Genomic DNA, 24,980 nt, shown 5'->3' on the forward strand with positions numbered 1-24,980 from the left:
GCTTTGCCCACCTGGGGACAGCATAATACAGACGTAAGGGATGAGCGTTCACACCTCCTCAGTAAGCTAGTCATATTAGCCTTTCGTTGCAGAGGATAAAGAATACAAACCTGCGAGTATTGTATTACCGTTGTTGCTTTGTTTGAGTTCAAATATCGATTGCCGACTGGGTTATAACGGTGTGATATCACTGCTATTTGTTTGCCCATCTATGGCCTTTTTCGTTCGTTTCTTAGCAATAAGATTGCTGACAGTTACATAATAAAGCCCAATGATGGCTTGCATCTAAAAAAATGCGTTAGGTTCCTTGTATCTGAAGACATCACTTCAAAATCAGTTGTGGCAAATCAACAACCAGTCAAAATGATTCGATATGTGCCGTGTGAGAGCATTTGAATGTTATCAAAAGCCGTAAAGGTCAAACTACTTGTAATGATAAATATTTGCTCAATTCTTCCATCCCGGCTTTTCATGGTCCTCTGAGGACAAAAACAAAAAGGTTCCCCACCACGGATCTAAAGGTTGGGCTGTAATGATGTAATGTCATGGTGAGGATTAACAACAAAGTGAGTTTTTTTTTTTTTTAAGGAATAAAGGCCTCCTCTCAAATAAAATGCCCAGTACTCTCTGCATTTGAGTAGTAACTCAACGCATGTGGCCACTGTAAGTAATACTATGCATTCAGCCCCTCTAAACTATGATTGCTAACCATGTTCGATGAATGATATGTCCCCCAGTTGTTCTAGATATTATTTGAATGATGTACTCATGTGTAATTAGAGGGTGATTTTCAGTTCGAGAAGAGCAAAAATGAATCCTCCTATTATACAGTCGCTTCCTCTTCTGCCTTTCGCCTGTCGCTATTTGTAGCCTAATAAGACACTTGTAATTTCCTCTGTCTGTGCGGTGACTGCACACCGCAGCTTACTTGTAATTTTGTGTAAATAGAGAAGCGCGCGGCCCAGGCTGTCACGCCGGCATTTGTACAGACCGACAACCACTAATATTTCCAGGCATGCTCATAAATTATATTTTCTGACAAATATGTAACACACTCAATGGAAGTGGAATAAAGATTTTTTTTTAAAGTTGCTTATGTGTAGTTTTATTATATTTAAATCAATTCCATCAAGCCATGTAATGTAATATGCCTTTTCAAAAGCAGGAGTCATTTTGCGGTACTGTATGATTTATTTCGAAGCACAGAGGGTGAAAGGTAGAACTTCTGCCTCTCAATTCTGATAATCTGGGTTTTAGTCGCAACTCAAACCTTGTGTGTGGCGTTTACTAGAGTGCAGGCCCTGGCCAGCCTTCCGCTGGTTGGGGAGGCTGGTCCATGGGCGTGGTGAAGCTGCGAGGAAGGCTCGGTCGCTCATGGTCAAACTTTAAGAGCTGGAGGACGAGGTTACTTGCAGATTTCGCGCTACAGGTGGGTGATGTGGATGGATGAGTTCCTGCAGTGGAAATATATGCGTGAGTGTGTGCGTGTGTGTTCCATTCATCCATTATCCCAATTGGGGTGACGAAATCACAGCAGGAAAAAAGGAATGAGATTATCAATATCATTGCGATACCGTCAAACAATTTCGATGCCAAAGTTGTTACCGATATCAAGGATATCTGAATCGATCCTCCTACCTACGCAGGACTATTTGACAAGTCAGCAAACGCACCTTCCCACGTCACGCGGGGGGAGGAGAGGGCGGCGTGACAGGCAGCTGTAACTCCCCCCCTCCTCCACGACCTCGCTCCCTCCCTCCCCTCCTGGCCTGCACCCTTTCGTCGCTCTCAACCTCACGTCCGTGGGAGCTTCCCGACTGTCACGTCCCGTCAAGAAGCTGCCGCCCGTGCTCGCCGTGGAATGAGTTTTCTCAAGTGGAGACGAAGTGTAAAAGGAAAAGACAGCAGCGAGTGAGTCTATGGATGTTGGGAAGGAGTGTGTGGAGATTGTCGCCAATATGGCCCTGGGAAATTAGTTGCCACGTTCTTTCAACGTGTATTAATTGCATTTCATTGGCTATACGTTACGTTATGGTGGTGTTGTGTTTAAGGACTCCCGTAAAGTCGTTCCGTGCGTCGACAGCCTGTTGGACGGCATTGCACCGCCTGATGTGGTCAAGCAGGCTTCTTGTCTACACCGTCACATACAATATTATTCAACACAACTCACACATTAGCATCACACTATGCCTATTATTTATTTTATTTATTTTTTACTAATACCCCCCCTCTTTACGCCTGGGTTCAGGAAGTGAACGCGTCACTTAAGAAAAAAAATAATCTCTCACAGGATGGCCGAGTGGTCTAAGGCGCCGCGTTCAGGACCCAGTCTCCCCAGGAGGCCTGGGTTCGAATCTCGAATTTCCCCATTGTGGGACTAATAAAGGGAATATTATTATTATTATTATTTTTATTATTATTAACTCAGAAGTCTATTGAGATCCTCCTGCAGGTGGCAAAAGTACTCACGCTAGTCTAAAAAATACTGAATAAATTTTTGTTTTTAAAACTTGACAAGATGGAATAATAATTAAAAAAATTACACCAATGGCAATTCGGAGATCGGAGTTTGATGGATGCTAAGCTCCAGGCAAGAAAATTTTCTTCTTCAATATTTCATTCCTACATTTATGAAAGAGAAGCGTAAGACTTTTCAGGAAAGTCTGTGACTAACCTTTCAAATGTGATAACAGTTATTTGGAGAGACAGCAAAATAGGATTTTGATTTACAAAACAAACATATTGTAAAGAGACAACTTATTTTGATACATGCAGAACCTCAACGTAGCACCAAGACGTGGAGAATTTGTTGTCTGTTGAACTAAACCGCCAGTATTTGCCAGAAGTTTGCTTGAAGCCTCTTGGCAGCTTCCTTGACCTCTTGTCTTCTTGTCTTTTCATCATTTTTAGCCGGACGTCGTGTTCTCGGTAATGTCACTGTTGTGCCATATTATCTCCACTTGATGATGACGACTGTCTCCACTGTGTTCCATGGTCTTTTTAATGTCTCGGAAATACTTTGGTGCCCTCTCTGCAAAACATGACGTGCTTTACGATGAAATTTGTCAGGAGAAGCTGACAAGAAAATCTGATCTTTATGTTGACGTAATCAGAGGAACTTTAAATAGTGGCAGGCAAATTTGTGCTAACTCCAAATGAACATGAATGAGTTGAAACGTGACTGGGGAATTCTGACCACACCCAGTTAAAAGGTGTTCACACTAGTGCAATCATTATTTCTTATTTTTAACTACTCTCATGAAAACGTTGAATTTTCAGTTGTAGGTCACAATGATGGGGAAAAAAGGTTTTGGTATTTGAACAGCTGACTTTTTATATCCACTGTATATAGACACTTTGGATAAGTAAGCAAGTCCCCAATACTAGCAGAAAATGTTGCAATAACGTCAAAATTAGACTTTCCAATCCAATTGAACGGATCAAAATCCGTCGATTGTTTGCATTTTATGCTGATCGACTAATGTCATAATTTGCATGATCCATCAATGATGTTATTGATCAGGCCCCTGAAATAAGCCATTACAACAAACACAACCTCGTTCATTCCGGGCCGTTCTGCTCTGCCATAATGTACACAGTATGTGAACCTGAAAGCTAGTCTATTTTTAGCTTTGTCACGTGTCACATTTTTTTATACTGGTAAAAAGTCTGAAACTTCTTTTTTTTTTCTCAAACTTTCTGATCGCTGATCGACCCCAAACCTCTGATCGCATAAAGCCTTGTATAAATACTCACTATATAAAGCATCAATCACAAAGATGATAAGACCTGAATGTGGTAAGTTTTCAAATTGCTTCTTAAAATAGACAGTCCGTAAAAAGCACAAGGACTCAGCCGCTTCCTGTTGACTTTCCTTCCCATTAATGTGACCAATACATCGATTTGTTTCGTTGCTTGAAATGACTTTAATGTGTGAGCCCGGCCCATCGTCGCATTCGTTCTGCTGTCATCTTCTTCTCGCAGTCACAAGATCCATCAGATAAAGTTGAACTTTAACCTATTCACAGGAATGCCACAAAGACACAAAGCGTCCCTGATGGCCCGGACTCCCCGAACAGGTAGCGTCCATACAATAGCTCCAGGCCTTGAGAAAAATAAAAATGCATTCTTATGCTTGTGTTTTGCAATAGGCTGTCAGTCATAAACACGCCAGAATTAGATCCTATCATCAGTGACTTCAGGTGAGTCAAATTAAGCTCATTCAACTTCATTTTGAATGAAGGAATGTCCCCTTTTAGATGTGTACTATAAGTTAAAGCACCACTGTGTGATATTTTTACCGAAAACTACTTTGAAAATGATTGTGAGGGTGCACTGGCACATGTGCCACCTTGACCGGCCAGGTCACTTTTTTGCTGTGCTCCTGTTAGCATCCTTGCTAACATTACAATCTGGAGTTTTAGCCATCTTTTTGTCTCTTAACAAATGCATTTACAACACTGGCATTTTTACCCTTGCCTAATTAGCACCAGGTTGTTCCCTACTGTGACTTTATTCATCAACAGTTTCCCAAAGCTCACTGACATTTATTTCAGCAGAAATGTAAGATTCCACCTGCTAAACGCGTCCCACGATCATATTACTCGAGCACTGTTGGCTACTCGGATGGATTTCATCCCCCGAGATGATCTTCTTCCTCTGCTGTTGTTCATTTTTTTTAGGTTGCAGTTACACAACAACAAAGATGGCCCGCAACAAGCAAATCCTTCCAACGGGTAAGACCAGCCAGTGGACTTTATAGTGTCGCCATGGCGGCACTTTCACAACAATGTGACTGTGAATTACGGTGACTTGACTGATGTCAGCAGAAGGTTTTGCTCAAGCTCCTCCCTGCTGTGTCAATAATGTACGCTATGACGCGGTCGTGGTTTTGTTTGGTCGAGTATTTTTTTTTTGCCAAGCTATGAAACCTGTGCAGTGTTGTAGACTTTTAAAAAGACAAGTACTTTCTTGACACTTATCATACTTTGTACAGTGTAACTGTAAATTAAAGTACGAACCGTTTGGAAATCAATCCAAAGATGCACCTCTCGTTTATTAGTTTAAGACAATCATTAATAAAATGAATGAAAGTTGCAAGTAGATAGAAAATGATGAGTCATTCATGAAATAATTTTTCTGTCACTCTTTTTTTATTTTTTATTTTTATTTACAAATGAACAAAACTATTCACACTCACATTTATACCAGGCATGACATCCGTCTTAGTTTGTTTTTTTTTTTTGTGCGAAAATTGCTTGTGTAGTCACATTTGATTAGCAATGGTGTTACTCCAGTCACATGACCAGTCAACTCGAGTTGCTGATTTTATTTGCTTTCAAAAAGATTCATCTTGTCATTGACTTCAGCTGAATGACTTGAAGGATCATTCTTTAAAAGCAACATTTTTTTTTTTAAATATAGTGAATCCTTTGTTTTGGAAAGAAAAGTTGTTTTATTGTGTGTGTCATGTGCGGCGTCACCCAGCTATCAGTATGCCAGCTTTGAGACGAGCGCTGAGGCTGCCTCATTAAGCGAGTGTCATGGTCACGGAGGACGCTCCGAACATGTCTATATTTGGATTCAAAGATGATCTTTTTAGGAAAACCAATGAAAAAGACAACAGCCAAGGATAAAAGACAACATTTACGTTCATCTGTCAGATCCTGTAAAGCTAGCTGCGTCAATGCTGAAGCTATGCTAGCTAGGTTAGCTTGACAGTTTAGCTGACCAATTGCTGATCAAGTATAAAATAAACGTCATGCCAGTTGTGAATTTCAGCAAGAAGTCAATTAAGTGGTAGATTAGACACTTGATATTGCTTTTGTGGAGGTCCACGTGATTTGATGTGGCAGAGTGTCCGTAAACTAATCCAAGTCATCTTGACTGAACTTCAAAAAGCGGTAACCGACAAAGTGCATAAAGCCTCTCTTTAACCCATTTACACACACACGAATAGTTTGGGGAAACAGATTGGCACCAAAAACAACATAGTTTTATAAATCTGATGACTACTGTATATGTTTACTCCCATATTTGGTGAAACTGGAACATATTGTGTTTGACCTTTATGTCTCAAGTGTATTGTACAAGGTAACTGTGCAGCACTCGTCTGAACTTGCGTTCAGCAGGTCTGCCTCACAATTCTGCGGTTTGGGGTTCAAAGGATCCAACCATGTAGGTGTGAATGGGAGTGTGAATGCAAAACTTGACAATCTGCCCTGCGATTGGCTGGTGACCCGTCTGGCTGGCATGAGCTCCAGCGCACTTCCAATCTTAATGAGAACATGTATAGATCATGGATGGATGGTGTTTTTTTTTTTTTTGCAAGCAGGTAGTTGAAGTGTGCTGGGACTTTAAAAAAAAGTGTTCTTTGTTACTAACTATATAACAAGTGCCAACACGTATTACCTGTAAATGCCCTTTGAAGGTGTATGAAAAGGACTGATGACGTTTGACTACCAAATTGTTATGAATGAGGCCCCGCCCTCCCAATTTTGTCTCAACCAATTGGCGCATGACTGCAGTGCGCAACCTTGGATTGAAGGAACGCATTATAAAGGCTAATTGATTTTATACTTAAGTTATGGTCTCTGTATGTGTACGTTTTTCACGAATGTTCCCTCCAATTGTGTTGTTTGTGTGGGTGGGTGTGTTTGACTGCAGATCGCACAAATAGTGTTTGTGTCCCCCTGTGTGATGTGTGATAGTCATCCCAATCTTATTAGAGGCTTGCCGGAGCTACTGAGTGCTTTGTCCTCCTCCCATCTCTCCTCCTCCTCCTCCTTCTCTCGCCAGCTGTCGTGCTGCTGCTTCTCTTGACGAAAAACACACCATCGTTTTAGTCATTGGAGCTCATCCGCATTAGTTTGTTCACACACATGAAAATGTCAGGAGAACGGCCACTGGCGAACGGGTAAGAGACGTCACTTGTGCGGCTTGGCGGGATGACCTGTCTGTTAGTTTGCTTTCTTCCTTTCCCACTATCACAGGGCTAATACGCGTGCCAAAGCTCAGGCATGTGGACAAACTTGCTGTGATTTTTTTTTTTTCTCCCCCAAGCTGCCTTGTGTCGCAGTTCAGAAAAGCTAATACATTAGTAGGGACAGCGGTGACAGCAGCGAGGCAAGGTTGATAACGGGATGCTATTACGCCGCCGAGTGTGGAGATGTTGCGCAGAGGTGTGAATGTGAATCGTTGCCGTGCTCCCTAAGTGCTTTTGCGTGTTTGGGTGCATTTGCTTCATTGATAATCAGGAATTATAGCCACAATATCAAGCGTGCTGCTTTGAAATGACAATAAATCAGCCTTACTGTGCTCATTTGTCCCTGTTGTACTTTCTCACCATGCAGTGAGAGGATGATGTGTTCTTTCAGATTTTCATGTTGGCCGTCTTTAGTTCTTACTTGTTAGGTTTTTTTTATCATCTTTTAAGAAATTATTTAACTCTCACATCTATTGTCCAAATGACAGAAAATCAAGCACGTCTGAGGTTAGCTTCAAGATTTAGTTTTAAGGTCAAGAGAAATGACACAACTATTATATATACTTGATTTGAAGTAGAAAATACAGTGGAAGCTCTCAAAGTATTTTTTTTAAGTATTGCCCTGATTTCACCCCAAAATTTCCCACAGGAAATGCTGTTAACCCTTGCTTGATGCGGGTGATCTAGCGAGCCCATATTACTGGACTGGACTGTACATTTTTTTTAAAATTAGTTTTAACCTTGGGACACATGGAGCAATGACACATACAAGATCATACAACCAAAGACAATTAATATAAACACCCAAATGTTCAACCCAGCCATATAACTTTAATTTGTAGTCTGCTATCTTGATGCTAACATATAATTTGTGATAGTGCTGCTTTCTGTTATGGTAATTCACTCAAAGCTGCTACTTTAACACAGACGGAGCAGCAGTGCATACAGATTTATCTTTCAATTACACTCACAAGCATACATTGTCTTTGTTCTGTGGGAGCAATGACTAATACAGGTGGTGCCGATTAGTTGTGGACCTTCTCTGCCTCTTAATCTTGCTCTTAATTACATTCTGCATCTCTTCCAGCAGAACTATATGCTGCCCAGTTACTACACTGAAGGCACACAACTCTAAATTCGGGCTTTGGCCCATGTGCCATGATATAGTCGGTGTTCACTGTCATGTTCGCCACCAGGCAAGATTTTAAGTAACATTTTAGCATCCCGAAGTGTGATACAACACAAGATGACATACATGTGAGATTGACCTCTGAATAATAAAACTGTAACTTACTGTTATGAAATTCTTACCGATTGGGTATGCTGTTGAGAACAGGAAAAAGTGCCTTTAAAATTATTTGTGTCCACTGATATGGCATGACTCCTTCTTGTGACTGGCCCAAAATTGAATTGCTGAATAGATGATATGTGGCAATAAATTTTTGTTCACATTTAAAAAATGTTACCTGCGCTGCACTGGCAAGACTTTATGTGCTTGTTTGCACCTGCCTTTCACACACGCTATTTGAAGACGCAAAGTCAACCACCGCAAGTCACAGGGCGTGTAATTAAATCCATCAATTTGCATATGCCATACAATGTGCAAAATGTACTACACGGCAGTTTTGCCTGTTTGTCAAATGCCAGTCTTGGTTGCGCCTGATTAGTCAATCATTTTCCATCCATGTGCAAGCAAGTTTGTGGCCATTTTTGCACGCGCAAACTTTGATTAAATCAGGTCCTTCCTTGTCATTGGCTGATATGCTTTCAGCTTCATTCTTTTTACTGATTAGTAAAGTGAAGTCCTTTCCTTTGCCATCACTGTGGTAAAATCACACGCTAAAAAAAAGCAAAAAAAATAAAACGCGCTTAATCCTCTTGAAGCTCACAAAGATATTGCCTAGAAGGATTTTTTGACACGACGTCACCAGTGGTGATGTTATGACCTCCAACGTCTCTTAGACTTTTGATCAATTCAGCTTGCATGTACTTTTTTTTTTTTTTTTTTTGGAACAAGCAATGTATAAATTAAAATGTTATTAATTTATGTAGCATTCAAATATTATTTCCTCACAGTTTGATTTCAAAATAGCAGGCAAGTTGGTGGTTATGTTTGAGATGCATGTATTAGATTGTTGGTGATATAATGCATTAGTTGTTCCTTGAGAGTGATAACGGTTTTGTGTTTGTGGAATGAGAGGAAGTATTGATTTTTGAGTGAGAGGACAAATCTCTGATATTATCTTGTGCATCCGCTTTAGCAGGACATAAGGGAAACTCTTTGTTTAAACTGCTTCGATGAGTGTTTGCCTCCGTAGCTCAGAGTAAATATGTATTATGAAGGATTTGACAGCATCTTATGTGACAACTTGGATGAGGAGAAAGGATTTTTGTGACATTGTTGTTCCCAATTAATCTTTCCTCCAAATTGTGTTTGCTCATTTTGAGGATGGCAGTGATGAGCACCAAAAGATTATTTGGGCCACACTATAAAGAAAATAGAAATTTGAGAAGAATTGAGTCTTGAGAATATACTCTGGTTAATAGGAAAATCAAGTACAAGTTAGCATTTTGACTTTTACGCAGCAGTTTAGTAGTATGGCAACCTAAAAAAAAAAGACAACTTAATTCTCATGTTATTATTTGATCTGTATGTATCCTCTTGTATGTTGTTTCTTTTTATTTTAATGTGTTTTATCATCATGACTGTTATTACTGTGGTTGGCGAGCCAAACACAAATTTCCACCCCGGTGGACAATAAACACTTATTCTCATATAATTACAAAATTTCCCTGTATTACCACTTCATGTAAAAAAAAAAAAATATTCTCGTAGATTTGCGGCTTTTCTCATAATTTTTCCCATTTTATATTCAGCGTAGTTCTCGGTTGACACGCACTGTCCGTTTTTTGGGCTAAAATGCGCTTAGGCCAGCACATGCCAACTCTAATTAATGACCATAGTTATCAAATCATTGAGGGGACCCCTCGTCCTGTTGTCATCTGTGGAAAAAGCCCCCTCATTTATTTCATTTATTCCCTTCCCTGAATTCAACCAGTCCAACCTGCTGCTGGTCAGATGGTGAGCACAGTAGTCACACGCATGTCATTAGCCAGTGCTGCCCAGTGTGCTCTCCTGTGTGTGTGTGTGTGTGTGTGTGTGTGTGTGTGTGTGTATGTGCATGTGAGAGTTTCTCTGTGTCGCTTAATAAGCCGGAATGTAAAGTGAATGCTGTATATTAGTCATCACTATTACACACATTAGTGGTTTGTGCTGCCAGTGCTCTTCTATTCCTCTCCAGTGGTTCAATATGTCAACTCTTGAGCTGACCCTGACTGAGTGTTTTCTAGTTTCCTTAAATTCAGGACAATTTTCCAAGCTCATGTGATCAGTGTGGTTGTTTGAGGGGGGTGAAGCACGCAAAAACAACATACTAAATGATCGCAAACACGTAGTTGGATGATTAAAAAATAATAATAATAATACTTTATGGAAGCCAAAGTGCAACAAATCAACGCGCTTCAGTGTGTCGTGGCCCGTGATGCTTAATGTTGATGACGCTCTCACGCTGCGTGTGGAAATGGAGAAATAAAAGTCCCGTTTAAAGGCAATTACGAGCCTTGTGATTGAATGCCGTGGAGGCGGCAGGGTGGAGGAAGGGAGCAGAAAGTGCCGAGCCATTTTATGCCATATGCTCCTCACGTGAGGGTCATGTGCATGCACTGACATGAGAATTAGAGAGTCCCTTTGCTTTCAAAAATATGATTACTGATAAGTGTATTACCAAAGGCAGCTCGTGAATAACATAGTAATAACAGTGAACCCCGTTCACCACTGGCATTTATTTATTTATTTTTAAAGAGCCTTAATTCATCTCAACTCCCAATCGTTTCATCAGATGTTGAGTGGTCCTGCGGAATCTTTGCAAACCAGACAGAAAGATGTGAACACAAAACAATTAACATTACATCCACGAGTCAAATTTCGTGAAGGAAACCCGAGAGGTTTGTGCAACTTAATTCTCACATAAGTTGGTGAGGCCTTGTTTTCCACATTGGCGAAGAGTGTGACAATTCCACAGATGGGGATAATGCAGACATTGGCTTTTCACCCAAACATTTCAAGGCAATCAAATTCCTTCAAGGACAAGGACAATCTTAGAATTTGGAGAATATCCTTTTTTTTTTTTTTTTTTTTTTTTTTTTTTTTTAAATATCTTTTTTTGTCAATGGGCTGACAAATGTCACTCAGCAGTGCAAAAAAAGACACATGCAGCTCGCCACTCAGGCTGCCTGCACCTGCTTCAACCAAAACATGTTAAATACCGCAGGCATTTTTCACAACACATCTTAAATACTTATTTTTTTAGGAAATGCAAACAAGTTCCACAGGAACGGATTCAACAGTGTGAACATTCATTTTTCCCTAATGTCGTGTGTTGAGGCTCATGTCCTCATTAAAAAGGAAGGATGAATATTTACTTTAGGAACAGCTTGGTGAATCACCACATCCTGTGTTTGCTTTTGTTCGTCTAGGTGCTCAACCTCTGACCTGTCGCTGGCGCTGGAAGACTGCATGGCTGCCCTGGATCTGTTCCTCCAAAATGACTTTGAGGAGGCGCAGGCCCGCCTGAAACCCAGGTAAGTGTGCGCACTGCAGCATACTCGCACAGTTACGGGAAGTCCAACAGCAGCTTTTCAGCACACGTGACAAGCCACACGCTCTCCAGCACGTGTTCTTCGCTGAGAAAGAACACATCCTTTATTCGGCCCAGTTGAAATTCAATTAATTGTCCATGCTGCACACGCAGAGGTCAGAAATAAATGCAAAACCAGGGCTCATCTTAGTGACGATTTCACAAATGAAATGAAATGGCGCCCTGAGGAGGTCGGTGCTTTGCTCAAGGGCAACACTCTGCCGTCCATCCATTATTTGAGCTGCTTCTCCTCATGAGGGTGGCGAGGTTGCTGGATGTTATCGTAGCTGGCTTCGGGCAGTGGGCGGAGTACACCCTGGACTGGTTGACCGCCAATCGCGGGGCACACAAATAAAAAAAAAAAAAACATTGCGCTCACTATCACACATGGCTGTATATTAATATATAAAGTAAATTTCAGATTCACACAGTTTTATTGATCCTCATTGTATGATTATCATTACACGCTTTTGCTGTTGCGTCCCAAAAAAAAAAAAAAAACCTAAACGCTCCCCCCATGATGATGCAGGACATACGAATGCTCACTTTGCTTAAAATTGTATTTTTATCGATCTACTCCAATGGAGCAATATCAGTACTGCAATTCTGATTCCTCTAGTTTTTTTTGTTTTTTTTTACCTTAAAGAGGTAACGTTGCCTACACACTGCTGCTTGGAGCTGTATTCACCAAGACCTGTTGCGTCCAGCTCTGGTCATGTCGTCAAGTTACAACATCGTCGACCCCTTCTCTCCTCGGTCATCAGAACCGACATGACAGTCTTACCTTTTTACGCCCTTCCGCCCATTTGCTACTTCTTTCTGCTAGCTTGACTCAAGAGAAACTTCTTGTCATAAATGACGTCTTGAAACTAAACCCTCAGCCCAGAGTCGATGACATGACCCCATGTCGTATCGGTTTCGAGGCAAAGTCAGAATTGAATGAATTATTCTGTCCCTTAAATACACACCATGGCAGCACTAAAGATGCATTGTAGGACATGTGTGAAAGGATTCTGAGCGCTATTATGCGCCATTGTTCCATTCTTATATGCTGATGTTCGCATTGTCACATGTCACATGTCGTGGAAGGACTCAGATGAGGGGGAAAAAGCAGTGCTATATCTTTAAATGCCTAATGAATGAAAGATCCAGTAAATTCGGACGCAGAATTTAACTCTGCTCGTTTGTGTTAAGTTGTTGTTGGTTTGTTGTCACGCTATTGCCCTCCAAGTCACACGTTTTGTCCTCTTAATTCCCGTTGAATTGAATTTATGAAGTTGAGCCGCACGCCTATATTGTTACCAAGACATCGCGAGCTGTAAAACTTGTTCTCTGCAGCAGCGCTATTATGAAGCAGTCACAACCGCAGCGTCTCGTGTAAAGCGCCACTCGGCCTTGAAAAAAGGTGGAAGCGCTGCTGCGAAATGTTTGGAATTGTCCGTCTTTCTCACAGCTCCCTCCGAAAAGCTTTCTTGATACTCAGCCCCTTCGTTCCTTCGTCTTGTGTGAGTGTCACGTTAGTGCTTCCTGCTCTCGAGTTAAAATGACGTTCAAAACATCGTCATGATCTGTGTGTTGGTTTTGAGTCACATTTAGTTTTGTTTCTGGCTTTTTTTTTTGGGAGGGCGGGGGGTTCGTTCTGCTGTCTCATCTTGCTCGATCAATTTTTCTTTCCACTCGTCCTCGTCAGCACGGTTCTTTGTGTCTACTAATCGGATTCCTTCAGCCACTCCAGGTTTTCCTCATTGTCCCAGCCGATATTTTGTACATAATTAGTTTTCTGCTTTCTGTTCACTGTTTGTGTTGCTGTCATCTTCTTCCCCTGAGTTTATTCCCCGTTTCTTTGTTACTTTGAACCATGTTTTTGGACCGTTGCTAATTGAGTATCTTGATTCTTCCTAGTGTCTTGCTTCATGTCTGTTTTTGGTGACTAAATTGCCTTTTGTTGAGCTGCGTCCTGCTTTGCCTCCGAGCTTCCCTGTGCTGAGCTTGGGGGAGAACAGCAGTTTTATTTTATAATACTAAAAGGGTGTAGATGTTAACATTGAATATCATCACCCTTAAAATAATGTTTCAAAATATTTTTTTATTTTTTTGCCGAAACAATTTCTCATGATGCTGGCCACCTTTGATAAGTCTATTAAATCCTTAAATTTCTATCACTGAAATGAAATAATGAATAAATATAAAATAAATTATAAATAAATATAATGATAATGATTTTCATTTTTTTTCAGTTATCTGAAAAAATATGTAAAAAGGTGATCTTTCCTTGTTCAAAAGCACTTTTGAATGCAGACTTCAACATAATTTTAGGATATTTTTTGGTTAGTCTTTGCAGTTTAGTGTGAAAACCAACAATGGGTATTGCTACAGTACCAAAGTATAAAATTTGAAATGTTTTACTTTGACAGTCTGTTGGCAAGGGGAAAAAAAGAAAGTGAACTATAGTTGTAGGCACGAAGATATTTTTTTAAGTCTTTTGAATTGAGCACTTCTGACAAAACATGCCTACGCAAGTATCGTTTTGTAAAATGCACAAATTTCTGATGCTTAATGGGTGTGTTTGTCTGCAGGTTGCTTTGTGTGGACATAGCATGACATTGTGCTTAGGATGCTTTTGTGCCTTTTTTTTTGGACTAAATTCTTTTCTCCGTAATCATCACTTGGTAATGGTTTACAACTGGAACAACAAGTAAAACTACGTTGACGTCAAGCACTCTTCAGCTTGTGCCGGCAAAGATTTTATTTCTCGGGTGTGACGTGACAGGCCAGCAGCCACAGGTATAAATAGATGGGCCAAGTTTTTTGGGGGTTTTTTTCGCGTTTGTGTTGGGGGTGTGGCGTTAACCATTCTCACACGTGCACGCACGTCAGACTTTAATATTCACTCAATCGGCTTTCGTTTTATGTTCCCAGAATCAAAGACAGCATGTATCATGCCCTGACCTACGCCACCTTCCTAGAAATGCAGGCCATGATGACCTTTGAACCCCAACACATCCTGGAGGCAGGAAACACCATGAAGGAGGCCCAGGCTATTTGCCAGCGGTGAGACGTTACGTTGCCTTTACATGATGAAGGCCAATTCCCAAATGGTTGATTTGAGCCTTTAGTACAGTACTGTATTTGAAACGGAAAGTTTTAGCCTAGCACCATCTACTGATCGTATGTGGCACTGCTCCACTGCTGAAGGACTCGATACAGAAGATATTAAGTACATACTTTATTGTCGAAAGAGATATAATGCTGACATATTCTTGACATTTTTTGTATATCTTAATAATCTCATAAGTGGCTGTCACCGACAAAGACACAGTTCGAAAAATGCTTCAAACTGGCCTGCCATCAGAGGTGTAAGCCCCTCCCACTCTGCGTTCCTACTGTAGTCTGGCAAGTAAATGCTTGAGTCAGCAACTTCATCCAACTGCAGTTCAGAATCTTGAATCAATAGTTGCCCTTAAGCGGGGTAACAATCAGGACAAACGTGAGCTATTCCACTCTCTTTGAGATCAAAATTAGCAATGGTGTGATTCGCCGAATATATTTAGTGATTTATTTTTTTTCCACCCCAGTTGTTTTAGAAAATGGTCGGCAACCTTACTCGCGGTAGCGAGAAGTGAAGCCACGAGTGGCCGATATGACATTTTTGATTTATTGTTGCAACATTTATCGACAACATTGTGACGCTGTTCACCTGAGATTCAAATTTTGTATCACAGCAAAAAACAGAGAGATCAGAACCCTTCTCACTGTCAGTCGCATTCGACTGTGCGGCAGCGAATAAAACAGCCTGGTTTTATTAAGTAATCAAAAAACAGAAGTGGAATGAGGTTCAGGGCAGTATACTAATTACTGGATGTTTGCTTTCCTCATCAGGCACCGCAAGAAGTCAAGCTTCTCCAAAGGTTTCACAGAAGGTGAGTGAGTGAGTGAGTGAGTGAGTGAGTACTACAGTCACTCACCATAGCAAAAATTTCAAATTTCACCACAGATGAGATTCATGCTGAAGTCTGCTATGCCGAATGCCTCCTGCAGAGGGCAGCGCTCACCTTCCTTCAGGTCAGTAACGAGGCCTCCAATTGTTTTTAAACGGCAAATATTTATTTCATTGTGTCATCACTCAACTACCTCTCCTCAAGGATGAAAATATGATCAGTTTCATCAAAGGAGGAATCAAAGTGAGGAATAGCTATCAGACGTACAAGTGAGTGTTTGAATCTTCCTTGGCACACATGTCGTGTTCTTCGCTAATTTCCTTGCCCGTCTCATCTCATCCAAAGAGAGCTCCACAGAGTGCTTGAGTCCACTGCGTATAGTCACGGCAGCAATCACGGTCATTTTGAGGGCGGAGTCAAATTGGGAGTTGGAGCCTTTAATTTGGTAAGAGGCTTAAAAATGTTTCAAATACAAAAAACTGGACAAACATTGTGACAATGATTTCAAATGCTCAGTACACACGCAAAAATTGACACGGCTACGATCTGAGCTTTTTGGTTCCTTTGCTTCTTTTTCCTCCTGAAGATGATCTCCATGTTGCCCACACGGATGCTGAAGCTGCTGGAGTTTGTGGGCTTCTCGGGGAACAAGGTGAGTTTCTCACACGTGCGTTAAAAGATTTCAAGACACGCAAATGTTTGAAGGATGTGTTTTGAAGGATACAAAGCTAACGCTAAACAAGCAAGGGAAGAGGCTAAGGCAGTTGTGTCACGTCTTGTTCATATTTGATATTCTTCATCATTATTCCCAAAACGAGGCAAAATATTGTTTAGAATATGAAAAATTGCCTCGGCAAGTATTTTGAATTAACATCCATAACATTACTGTCGTTTCCACGCTTGGGAAATCATTTCAACAAATACTTAAGTTAGTTCAATTCGAAATGTGATGAATAACTTTGGTCTTGGGTAGATGGACTTTTTAATATTAACTGTGTAATGAAAGTATTTGTCTGCAACCACCAGACTCAACTAATTTGCACTTCATGGGAACCACGTCGACTGTGCTTGTGTTTAAATGAAGTGAAATTGTTGTAAAAACAGAGAATGTGTGGCATTTTACTTTAGAAATTTAATTGAATTGATTGTTAACATTCATTTAGTCAAACGCCTGCAACACATAATCTGCTCCAACAATGATCATGTAATAACTCCCCTCACACATTCTTAAAATCCATCTTTGATTTGACTGTTATTTATCTCTATTTTATTTCACCTCTGTACTTAATCTCTTGAAATGAAATATCTGATTATTCCTTATAATTGTAACTCAGTCCCCTGATTGCCAGATACTACTCACCTTTTTGTGCTGTACATACTGCAAAACAATCCAAAAGTAATTGTGCTTTACGTTGTGTGTCATTGTGCGCAGGAGTTTGGTCTCCAGCAGCTTCAGGACGGCTGTACAGAAAGCACATTCCGCTCATTCTTATGTAACATGTTGCTGCTCTGTTATCACACTTTCATGAGCTTCATACTTGGCAAGTAAACGCACACACACACACACAGACACACACACATGCGTGGATACACTTGCCGCAAAATTGCTTGTTTTCTTTTTTGGGGGGTTTTGGGGGCATTGCACACATTGCGTGACCTGCAGGCACTGGAGAAGGAGACGTAGAAGACGCAGAAAAAATGCTGCAGCCCTATCTCAAGAAATACCCGAAGGTGTACGAGCCGTGTGTGTTTTTTTCAGTCTTGTTGTCTTGTGTGTCACGTGGCTCAAAGAAGTGACTTGTTTTTTGTCGTAGGGAGCGATCTTCTTGTTCTTTGCTGGTCGAATCGAGGAGATCAAAGGCAATCTGGATGCCGTAAGTGACATGAGAAGAGTTTGGAATTGACAGAGTTGTGACTTTGAGCATTTTGTTGTTCATATTGGACTGAGGAGTCGGACTCTTTTCGGGCACAATACATTCTGTGGTTATCATCACAAATTCCTATGTCATAACTGGGGACCTTTTGTGATAATATCTTTGAAAAAAAAATACTCAATTGAAAGCAAACGTAACATAACATGCAAGTTATCCTTTAGATGAGGGGTAGGAGAACTTGTGTGCTTAAGGGCCACAGTTGATATTTAAAATGGTGTCATTGACAAATTAAGATGATTAAAAAAATAATACTAAAAATATATACCTACGTTAGGGCCCGACAGAGTAATCGGCTGGCCGATGAAATCAGCAGATTATGGTCCTTGTAACATTGGCCAAATAGTCGAGGTTTTGATGATTGTACAGAACACGGAACCGGCTGACGTCATCATGACAAAGAGTTTTGATGTCAGGGGTATATTAATATTTATTATCTCATCAATAATATATGCACCACAGAGTACTGAGTTTTGGCATCTACACAATAATAGGTCTCTAAATTATATTTTAATCAATTTAGCTTTGCTAAGGGACATTGATTTTATTGTCATAATCTGAAATGTTTGTACAAAGAACATGCACATTAGTACGAAATCTAAAACATTTTGGGGTTTTAAAAAAATGCATTTTTTATACACAATTACACATGAATCCAAAATTATACTTGACGGCAAGTAGTTTTTAAAAACTTGAGAAAGAACTGCCCCCCCCACAAAACCTCTTCAGTGTCCTTGCATTATTACAGTAACATCTTTTATTGTTTTAAATCTAATGGCATTTTCTGTCATGTTTGTAAATGTCACAGGGCATTGTGAAGAAAATCGCTAATTAAATTGAAATCGCATTATCTGTCAGAAAAATCGCTATACAATTTTTTCAACCTTAGTCTGAACTCTAATCGAACAAAACACAGTGACGTTCATGTGTGGGTCTCTCTCAGGCTATCAAGCGCTTTGAGGAGTGCTGCGAGGCTCAGCAGCAGTGGAAGCAGTTCCATCACATGTGCTACTGGGAGCTGATGTGGTGCTTCACATATCAGCGGCACTGGAAGATGGCCTACTTCTACGCTGACCTGCTCAGCAAGGAGAACTCCTGGTCCAAGGTGGGCTGTCTGCATGCGCGAGTCTGGCCAAAATGTAACAGGAAATTATAAGAAACATAAAACACACAAAAAAAACTAGAATGCCACCATTGGCGAGGAAGCACTTCCCTTGACGAAAATATTCTTCTTTTCGCTTCCTTTTTCATTCTGTAAAAGCTAAGGGATGTCAGATTGCAGTAGTAACCATTCTTTTCTTCCCTCAGGCAACCTATGCGTATATGAAAGCGGCCTACCTCAGCATGCTGTCGGAGGATGATTGTCTAACCTTCGGGGAGACTGCGCTCACTCTGTTCAGGTCGTCAAAGTGTTTTTACATTCTTGCTCTCTCACACGAAATGAAAAGGGGATCATTAACTGTGCTTGCTATAAAACTGTGACATCATAATGTCTTTCTCAAGGTAACTACTGTGCTTTGTAGAGGGGGCAGGTAAAAAAACACATAGGTGCTCAACTTAAAATTTGACAATTCTAGTCTTTTAAATGTTGGAGGGCTAAATTATTAATTGATTTCAAATTGTCATTGCAATGTAACAGAATGCATTTTTCTAATCACAAAAGCTGCAATTGTGTGTGTGTGTGGGGGGGGGGGGTTGCTTCATCACAGTCGATTGATAGGCTTTATTTTTATATCCATCCATCCATTATCTGAGCCGCTTCTCCTCACAAGGATCGCGGGCGTACTGTTCAAAGTTGGAGCGATAAAGCCAAAGATGTATTTGCATTATTGTTTTAATCTGGTTTGATTTACTGACTCATGTTTGGCATAAAAGACTGCAAGCTAAAATGTTTTGTAAGTTTCAGTAACGGCTCGAATTGATATTGATAAATAAAGTATACAGCTCTGTTTTTCATGTGAACTGATTTTTCTTTAATCTAGACCAGGTGTGGGCAAACTACGGCCTGGGGGCCACATGCGGCCCGTTAAACGTTTTAATCCGGCCTGCCAAACTTGAAAAAAATTAAATGAATAAAGCTTAATGTTTTATTTTCTAAATACTCTGGTGTGTCAAACACAGATATTTCATTTTAATGCTTTTGTTCATTTTCATTTAAAATTAAATGTATTTTTTTTCTCAGATGAAATAAGGTTACCAAAGCACTCCATCCATCTGCTCCTGTTCCGGCCCCTCTGTCAAATTTTAGAACCCATTGTGGCCCACCAATCAAAACGTTTGCCCACCCCTGCTCTAGACTAACCCAATCCTATACCACCAAAACATTGTCGTCTCAAAAACAAAATCGCAATTACATTATTTTTCAAAATCGTTCCACCCTACCACACTGGGTATTTAATTAATCATATCAAAGAAATATGAGTAGATGATGAGGTGTTTTATCGATACATGCTTAATGTTTATTGCAGGCAGGTGCAGGGGCTGAAGCAAAAAATTGCTGGCAAGTCTTTACCCACGGAGAAGTTTGCCATACGGAAAGCTCGTCGCTACCTCACAGAAAAGCCCATTCCTCTTCCTGTCCCCCCACTGGTCAGTTCTGCTTCCACACATGTAACATACTTCATTTGACAAATGCGCAAACATATTTCAACACATTTCTTTATCAACAAATTAATTTGGATTTATTTTGTCATTTTGGAAAATTGCACATTTTCAACTTTGGGAGAACAATTTGGGGAAGGACCTTTTCCTGTTCCATCATAGTAATGCCTGGATGAGTTTGGTGTGGGACATTTGCCCGCAGTCATTAGGTCATGTTCAACGCTTCTCGAAGATAAAACAAGCAAAACACATATATGTCTCCTTTTTAAATAATTACTCATCCATTGTAACTTTACGTTATGGCCGTTACGTGCTGACTCCCATTTAACATGAGTTTGAATGTGATGAGTTGATTCTGAACACAGCCACATCCTCAGTTAGAAGAGGGTGTGCGCACTTGTGCAACAACAGCATTTGTTATTTTTATTTGACTTTTTCGATTCACTGTCATGAAGTGAAGTGAATGTAATTGACGTTCCCCAACATGCACAAGTACAGTACGTAACCTGTGCTGTTGGAGCTCAGGTGGGACTGCCCATGTGCGATTTGAACACTTTCAGCTTAGGAGTGTTGACAAAAACTGGGCTGATTCACGACATTTGTTGTCTAGGAGATGATGTACGTTTGGAACGGCTATACGATCATCGGCAAGCACAAAGAGCTGACTGAAAACATGCTGAAGACACTGGATGAGGCGCAGGCCAAACTTGAAAGCATGGAAAGTACGAGGATAATTGAGGTGTTTGATTTGTGTGGGATTCCATTCCAATAAACGAGGACGTTCCTTCTCAGTTTCGCAATCACTTTGCTCTGTCAGGGTCCGAGTTCTCATTTGATGACCAGTGTCTGCTGAGCTTGCTGAAGGGACTGTGTCTCAAGCACTTGGGACATCACGATGAGGCCGAACACTACTTTACTCTAGTCCTGTGCAAGTAAGCATTATGCAGACTCGGTCACATCTATAAATATATAAAAATGTCTCTCTTTCTGTTATCGATTAAATATCTGATTCAAACCCATCTCTTCTGCAGTGAGACCCAGATCAAGTATGACCACTACCTAGTTCCCAATGCGTTGCTAGAGCACAGCTTGTTATGCCTGGAACAAGGCCGGAATGATGAAGCTGTAAAACTACTCGAAGCAGCAAAGTAAGTGACAGTGAACTTGAATGCATTTCAGTAAGTCAGTGCTTAAATGGTTCATACAAGAGGTCCTTGCTTTATGACCATTCCGACATACAACGTTTCGAGGTTATGAATGGCTCACGATGAACTAAAGTAAGAATTTGTGGTCACGCAACGCAAGAAGCCATGCTCCGTTAGCAGTGTACTTACTGATATTCGTTTAAGTATGGCCTATAAGTGTTTCTATAAATATATTTAGTGACAGACTACGACGCGTTCTGACTTAAAGTAGGCGGCTTGTTGCGGCCTTATGAACGGAAGGCCATCATAATCGTCGGACCACCCTGTAGATTGGAACCACTAACTTCAGTTCCGCTCAGACCATTAACTAGGGTTGAAGTGCCGTTATCAGAAAAACTTACGTACAGTTTTAACTGCTCATCTTAATGTTATTAATGGTCATAAAAGTGTAAAAAGACATCAACCACGGTGTAGGTAAGCTTTAAAAATATCATAAATACAATTAACATTTTTGAAAAGGTGTATGAAGCAGTAAAACCTGTACCTTATCATCTATTTGCATTTTTAGTCAGCAATTTAGTTAGGCCATTGTCTTGTCTAATATTGCAAAGTGCTTTGCTGCCATCTTGTGGCATATGTATGTATAGGAAATTACAATGCTTTTTTTTTTTTTTCTTTTTCGCTGGCATCAATTAGGCATAAATTTTCCTCAGCGTGATTTGCTAACGAAACTTTGTTTTTGTACAGGCAAAATTACAAAAACTACTCCATGGAATCCCGGACTCAATTCCGTATTCAAGCCGCTCTGCACAAAGCCAAGGGCGCGAGAGAAAATGGAGTCTATGTGCCGCCGAGCCCATAAGAGCGAGGATGGCGCACAAGAGCTGAGATTCGGCATCTGCATTCTCCTTCAGTGCTCCACTCGGCTTTAGCCAACCCGGTCTCAGGGTTGGAATCGTCTTTTCTTCAGGAGAGTTTGGGGGGGACACAATGGGTGATATTTTTTTATTTTCCTCTGTGCGTTTGTCTCCGCAACCGCCGCTGATGGCGTGCCCACGTGGCACTGATGGCGATCATCAAGTGTGTGACACATGCACTGGCTGACGTCACTTCTTCAATCAAGTAGATGCTGAGGCAAGTCTGGGCATGTGCCTCAAATGACGACGCAGTAAAGTAGCAAAGTTTTTTTCTTCTGTTTTTTTCTCGGGGATTGTGTAAAAATGGCCTCTATTACTACTACAACAAAAGAATAAGTGTTGGTCTCTGCAGGGTTGAGATGGTGTTCTTAATGGAAGACAAATTATATGTATACAGGTGCATCTTAATGAAACAACTGTGTAGTTGGGGTAAAAAGTAAAACTTGCCCATTATCAGAGCTGGGCAATTCGTCCCAGGGGCGGAACGGCCCACGAATCGGCCCTTGTGCGTCTGATGAACCTACTGGCGAAACAGGCAAACGACAAAAATTGCCTCAAAATGCGTCAAAACCGCCACTCCCAACTGTTTGTGTATAAGGAACCACAAGACTGCTGTGTGCGTTCAAGCATGCCTGATTTCCTTATTCTGACATCACGTAATCCACGCCTCCACCTGTTACTGGGGCATACCATTACAAGAGGGGGAGCAAACCACAAACAGAGAGAACAGAGGGGAAGTCAAACCGTTAACCCACTTCGGTTTGACAAAACACTTACCTCCATAATAGTCCATAATAAAGTTAGTGGATTTGATTAGTAAATTAGCCAACTAATGATTGTTGTAGGAATTTTTGTATTGTCACCCACCTCTTGTAATGGTATGCCCCAGTATCCAAAGGGAGGCACGGGTTGCTTGATATCAGAATAAGGAAATAAAGGCACGGTTGAAGCTTTTTTTACACAAACAATGATCTATAAATAAATATCTACGGTTAGCGTCCCTCCCACGATGGCATCAAACACAAACATTTTTTGGGAGGGGGGGGGGGGTCGATGTCAGGGGCAAGAGCTGACAATTTTTATGAATAAGGTCAGAGTGTTGAGGTAGGGAGCCTAGCCAGATCGCGGCCGCAGCGCGGGGTACTGACCGTCAAAAAAGGGTCAAGTGCCCAGCACTGTCCATTATATCGATTCACTACACTCAGTGAAATATGTCATGATTTTTAAAGTGAACCTCTTACGAGGAATGAAGATTACCATTTTACTAAGTGGTTTAATGAGTCTGTATAATTAATTCCGCTTTTGAATTGAGCTGCTAAAATTACATTTTCTCCAATATTATTTGTTGGAGATGCACCTTTAGTGTAGGAATAAATCTACAACTATAACACCAACTGAATTAAGTTAGTGTCATCTATAAAACTCGTTTGTAAGACAATGCATGCATTATGTGCTGACAGCTGAGTTAGCATTAAGGTGACCTTTCCCTTAGATATTTCCAGTACATATTGGATGATCTTAGCTGTCATCTGTTGTTTCTCACGAATCCACAGTAGACTTTATATACCGTCAATGGCACCTTTTCCCCAAATTGTCCTGTTGTAAAAGGACAGATGACCACGTGTCTCTTAGAAAGGCAGCCTCCTCCTTTTCTTCTGTCCCCCACGTCAGTGGGACAGACTCCAGCAGCACTTGAGCTCGAACAAACAAGCCATTCACTCGGAGCAGTGAGGGGACCGCATGTTTGTCCGCCTGTTGTACCTTTAGCGGAGAAACGACAAGCACTACAGTGTGAACCTCAACCTGATGCTCCCCCTCTCTCAGCCATGCTTGCTGACAACCTCCTGTAGAGAATTGTTGTATTTAGAACTCTTGTCAAACTCAACCGATGTATCTGAACAAATGGAGTACATGATAATGAAAGGAGAGAAACCACATTATAATGATTGTATGACTTGATGGGCCGACGAGCCCAGCCAGAGATGGTTTAAAAGCAAGAAACTCAAGATGGTGTTTCACGTCAGAACTGCTTATTATATTCATGTTCAGAGAGAGGTTTGGTTTTCATGATGGTGATGAGGAGTCTGTTTGTTCCAATAACACCTTGATTTTATTTTCTAATATGCGTACTGTATGATATTGCATTTCCCCTTCAGTTTCCACCTGGACATTTTAACATGAAACTTTGTCGTGGCATTGTGATATTTGCATTTTGCAAATGAGGATGGGCAAGACTACCACTGAGCATAATGACATTCCTGTATATACTGAATGTTTTTATTGTAAGTTAAAATTGAATTAAGAGAAGAATCTTGTTGAAAGAGAAAATCTGATTTTGTCTTTTATGCCAGGGGTTCTCAAACGTTTCGGGTCCAGAGATTTTTGCAAGTTACCCCTTCATTATCCAAAAGCCAATAACATTGAGAACCACTGTTTTATGCCATATGTCTCTTGTGTCTTACGGAAAGGTACTTTTGTTAATTTTTGTTTAAAAAAATGTTTATTGACGCAATAATATCAGAGCTTTTGGGTGGCCTCAAGCTAAGGTAGAGAGGAATAACGAAAGGGGACCTCCAGTTTAGGACCAATAGTTTTATGAGCAAGGTATTTTTCTTTAAAATGAATCATGTCTTGTTATTGATCGTCAAAATGTTACTCAAGACTAAGCACAATATGCTGCCAAATTGCATCTCACACACCTAATGTAACGATTCGTAGCTTTTGTTTATGTTTACAGAAAACTACAATGTGATCGATCAGATTGGC

The 24,980-nt window shown here is 40.7% G+C and overlaps 1 protein-coding gene across 3 annotated transcripts; it reads left to right on the top strand.

The window, feature by feature from the left end:
* The first annotated feature begins 1,331 nt into the window (after positions 1-1,331).
* On the top strand, positions 1,332-24,542 carry ttc39a (tetratricopeptide repeat domain 39A). Of its 3 annotated transcripts, XM_088313182.1 has the most exons (22): positions 1,332-1,429; positions 1,647-1,911; positions 4,029-4,079; positions 4,152-4,202; positions 4,683-4,736; positions 11,522-11,626; positions 14,602-14,733; positions 15,562-15,602; positions 15,677-15,744; positions 15,825-15,889; positions 15,966-16,065; positions 16,207-16,272; positions 17,053-17,161; positions 17,284-17,351; positions 17,435-17,494; positions 18,495-18,656; positions 18,860-18,951; positions 20,020-20,140; positions 20,763-20,874; positions 20,970-21,084; positions 21,184-21,300; positions 22,045-24,542. In XM_088313182.1, the coding sequence occupies exons 2-22, from the start codon at positions 1,862-1,864 to the stop codon at positions 22,157-22,159; spliced, it is 1,854 nt and encodes a 617-aa protein (XP_088169308.1). In that variant the 5' UTR covers positions 1,332-1,429; positions 1,647-1,861; the 3' UTR covers positions 22,160-24,542. The 3 variants fall into 3 exon arrangements, 2 of the variants coding, with proteins under 2 accessions (XP_088169308.1, XP_088169309.1); XR_015846318.1 differs by lacking the exon at positions 22,045-24,542 and having other exon boundaries at positions 20,763-20,891; XM_088313183.1 differs by lacking the exons at positions 1,332-1,429; positions 1,647-1,911; positions 4,029-4,079; positions 4,152-4,202; positions 4,683-4,736 and adding an exon at positions 6,764-6,916.
* The last annotated feature ends 438 nt before the right edge of the window (positions 24,543-24,980 follow it).

Source organism: Idiotropiscis lumnitzeri, chromosome 13 (assembly GCF_059441095.1).
Source record: "Idiotropiscis lumnitzeri isolate Australia: NSW breed Sydney's pygmy pipehorse chromosome 13, RoL_Ilum_1.0, whole genome shotgun sequence".
Lineage (NCBI taxonomy): Eukaryota > Metazoa > Chordata > Actinopteri > Syngnathiformes > Syngnathidae > Idiotropiscis > Idiotropiscis lumnitzeri.

Coding starts and splice junctions, on each gene's coding strand:
- ttc39a (XM_088313182.1), top strand. CDS start 1,862: ATGAGTTTTCTCAAGTGGAGACGAAGTGTAAAAGGAAAAGACAGCAGC. Junction 11,627..14,601: donor CAGGCCCGCCTGAAACCCAG/GTAAGTGTGCGC, acceptor TTATGTTCCCAG/AATCAAAGACAGCATGTATC. Junction 20,875..20,969: donor CAAACTTGAAAGCATGGAAA/GTACGAGGATAA, acceptor TTGCTCTGTCAG/GGTCCGAGTTCTCATTTGAT.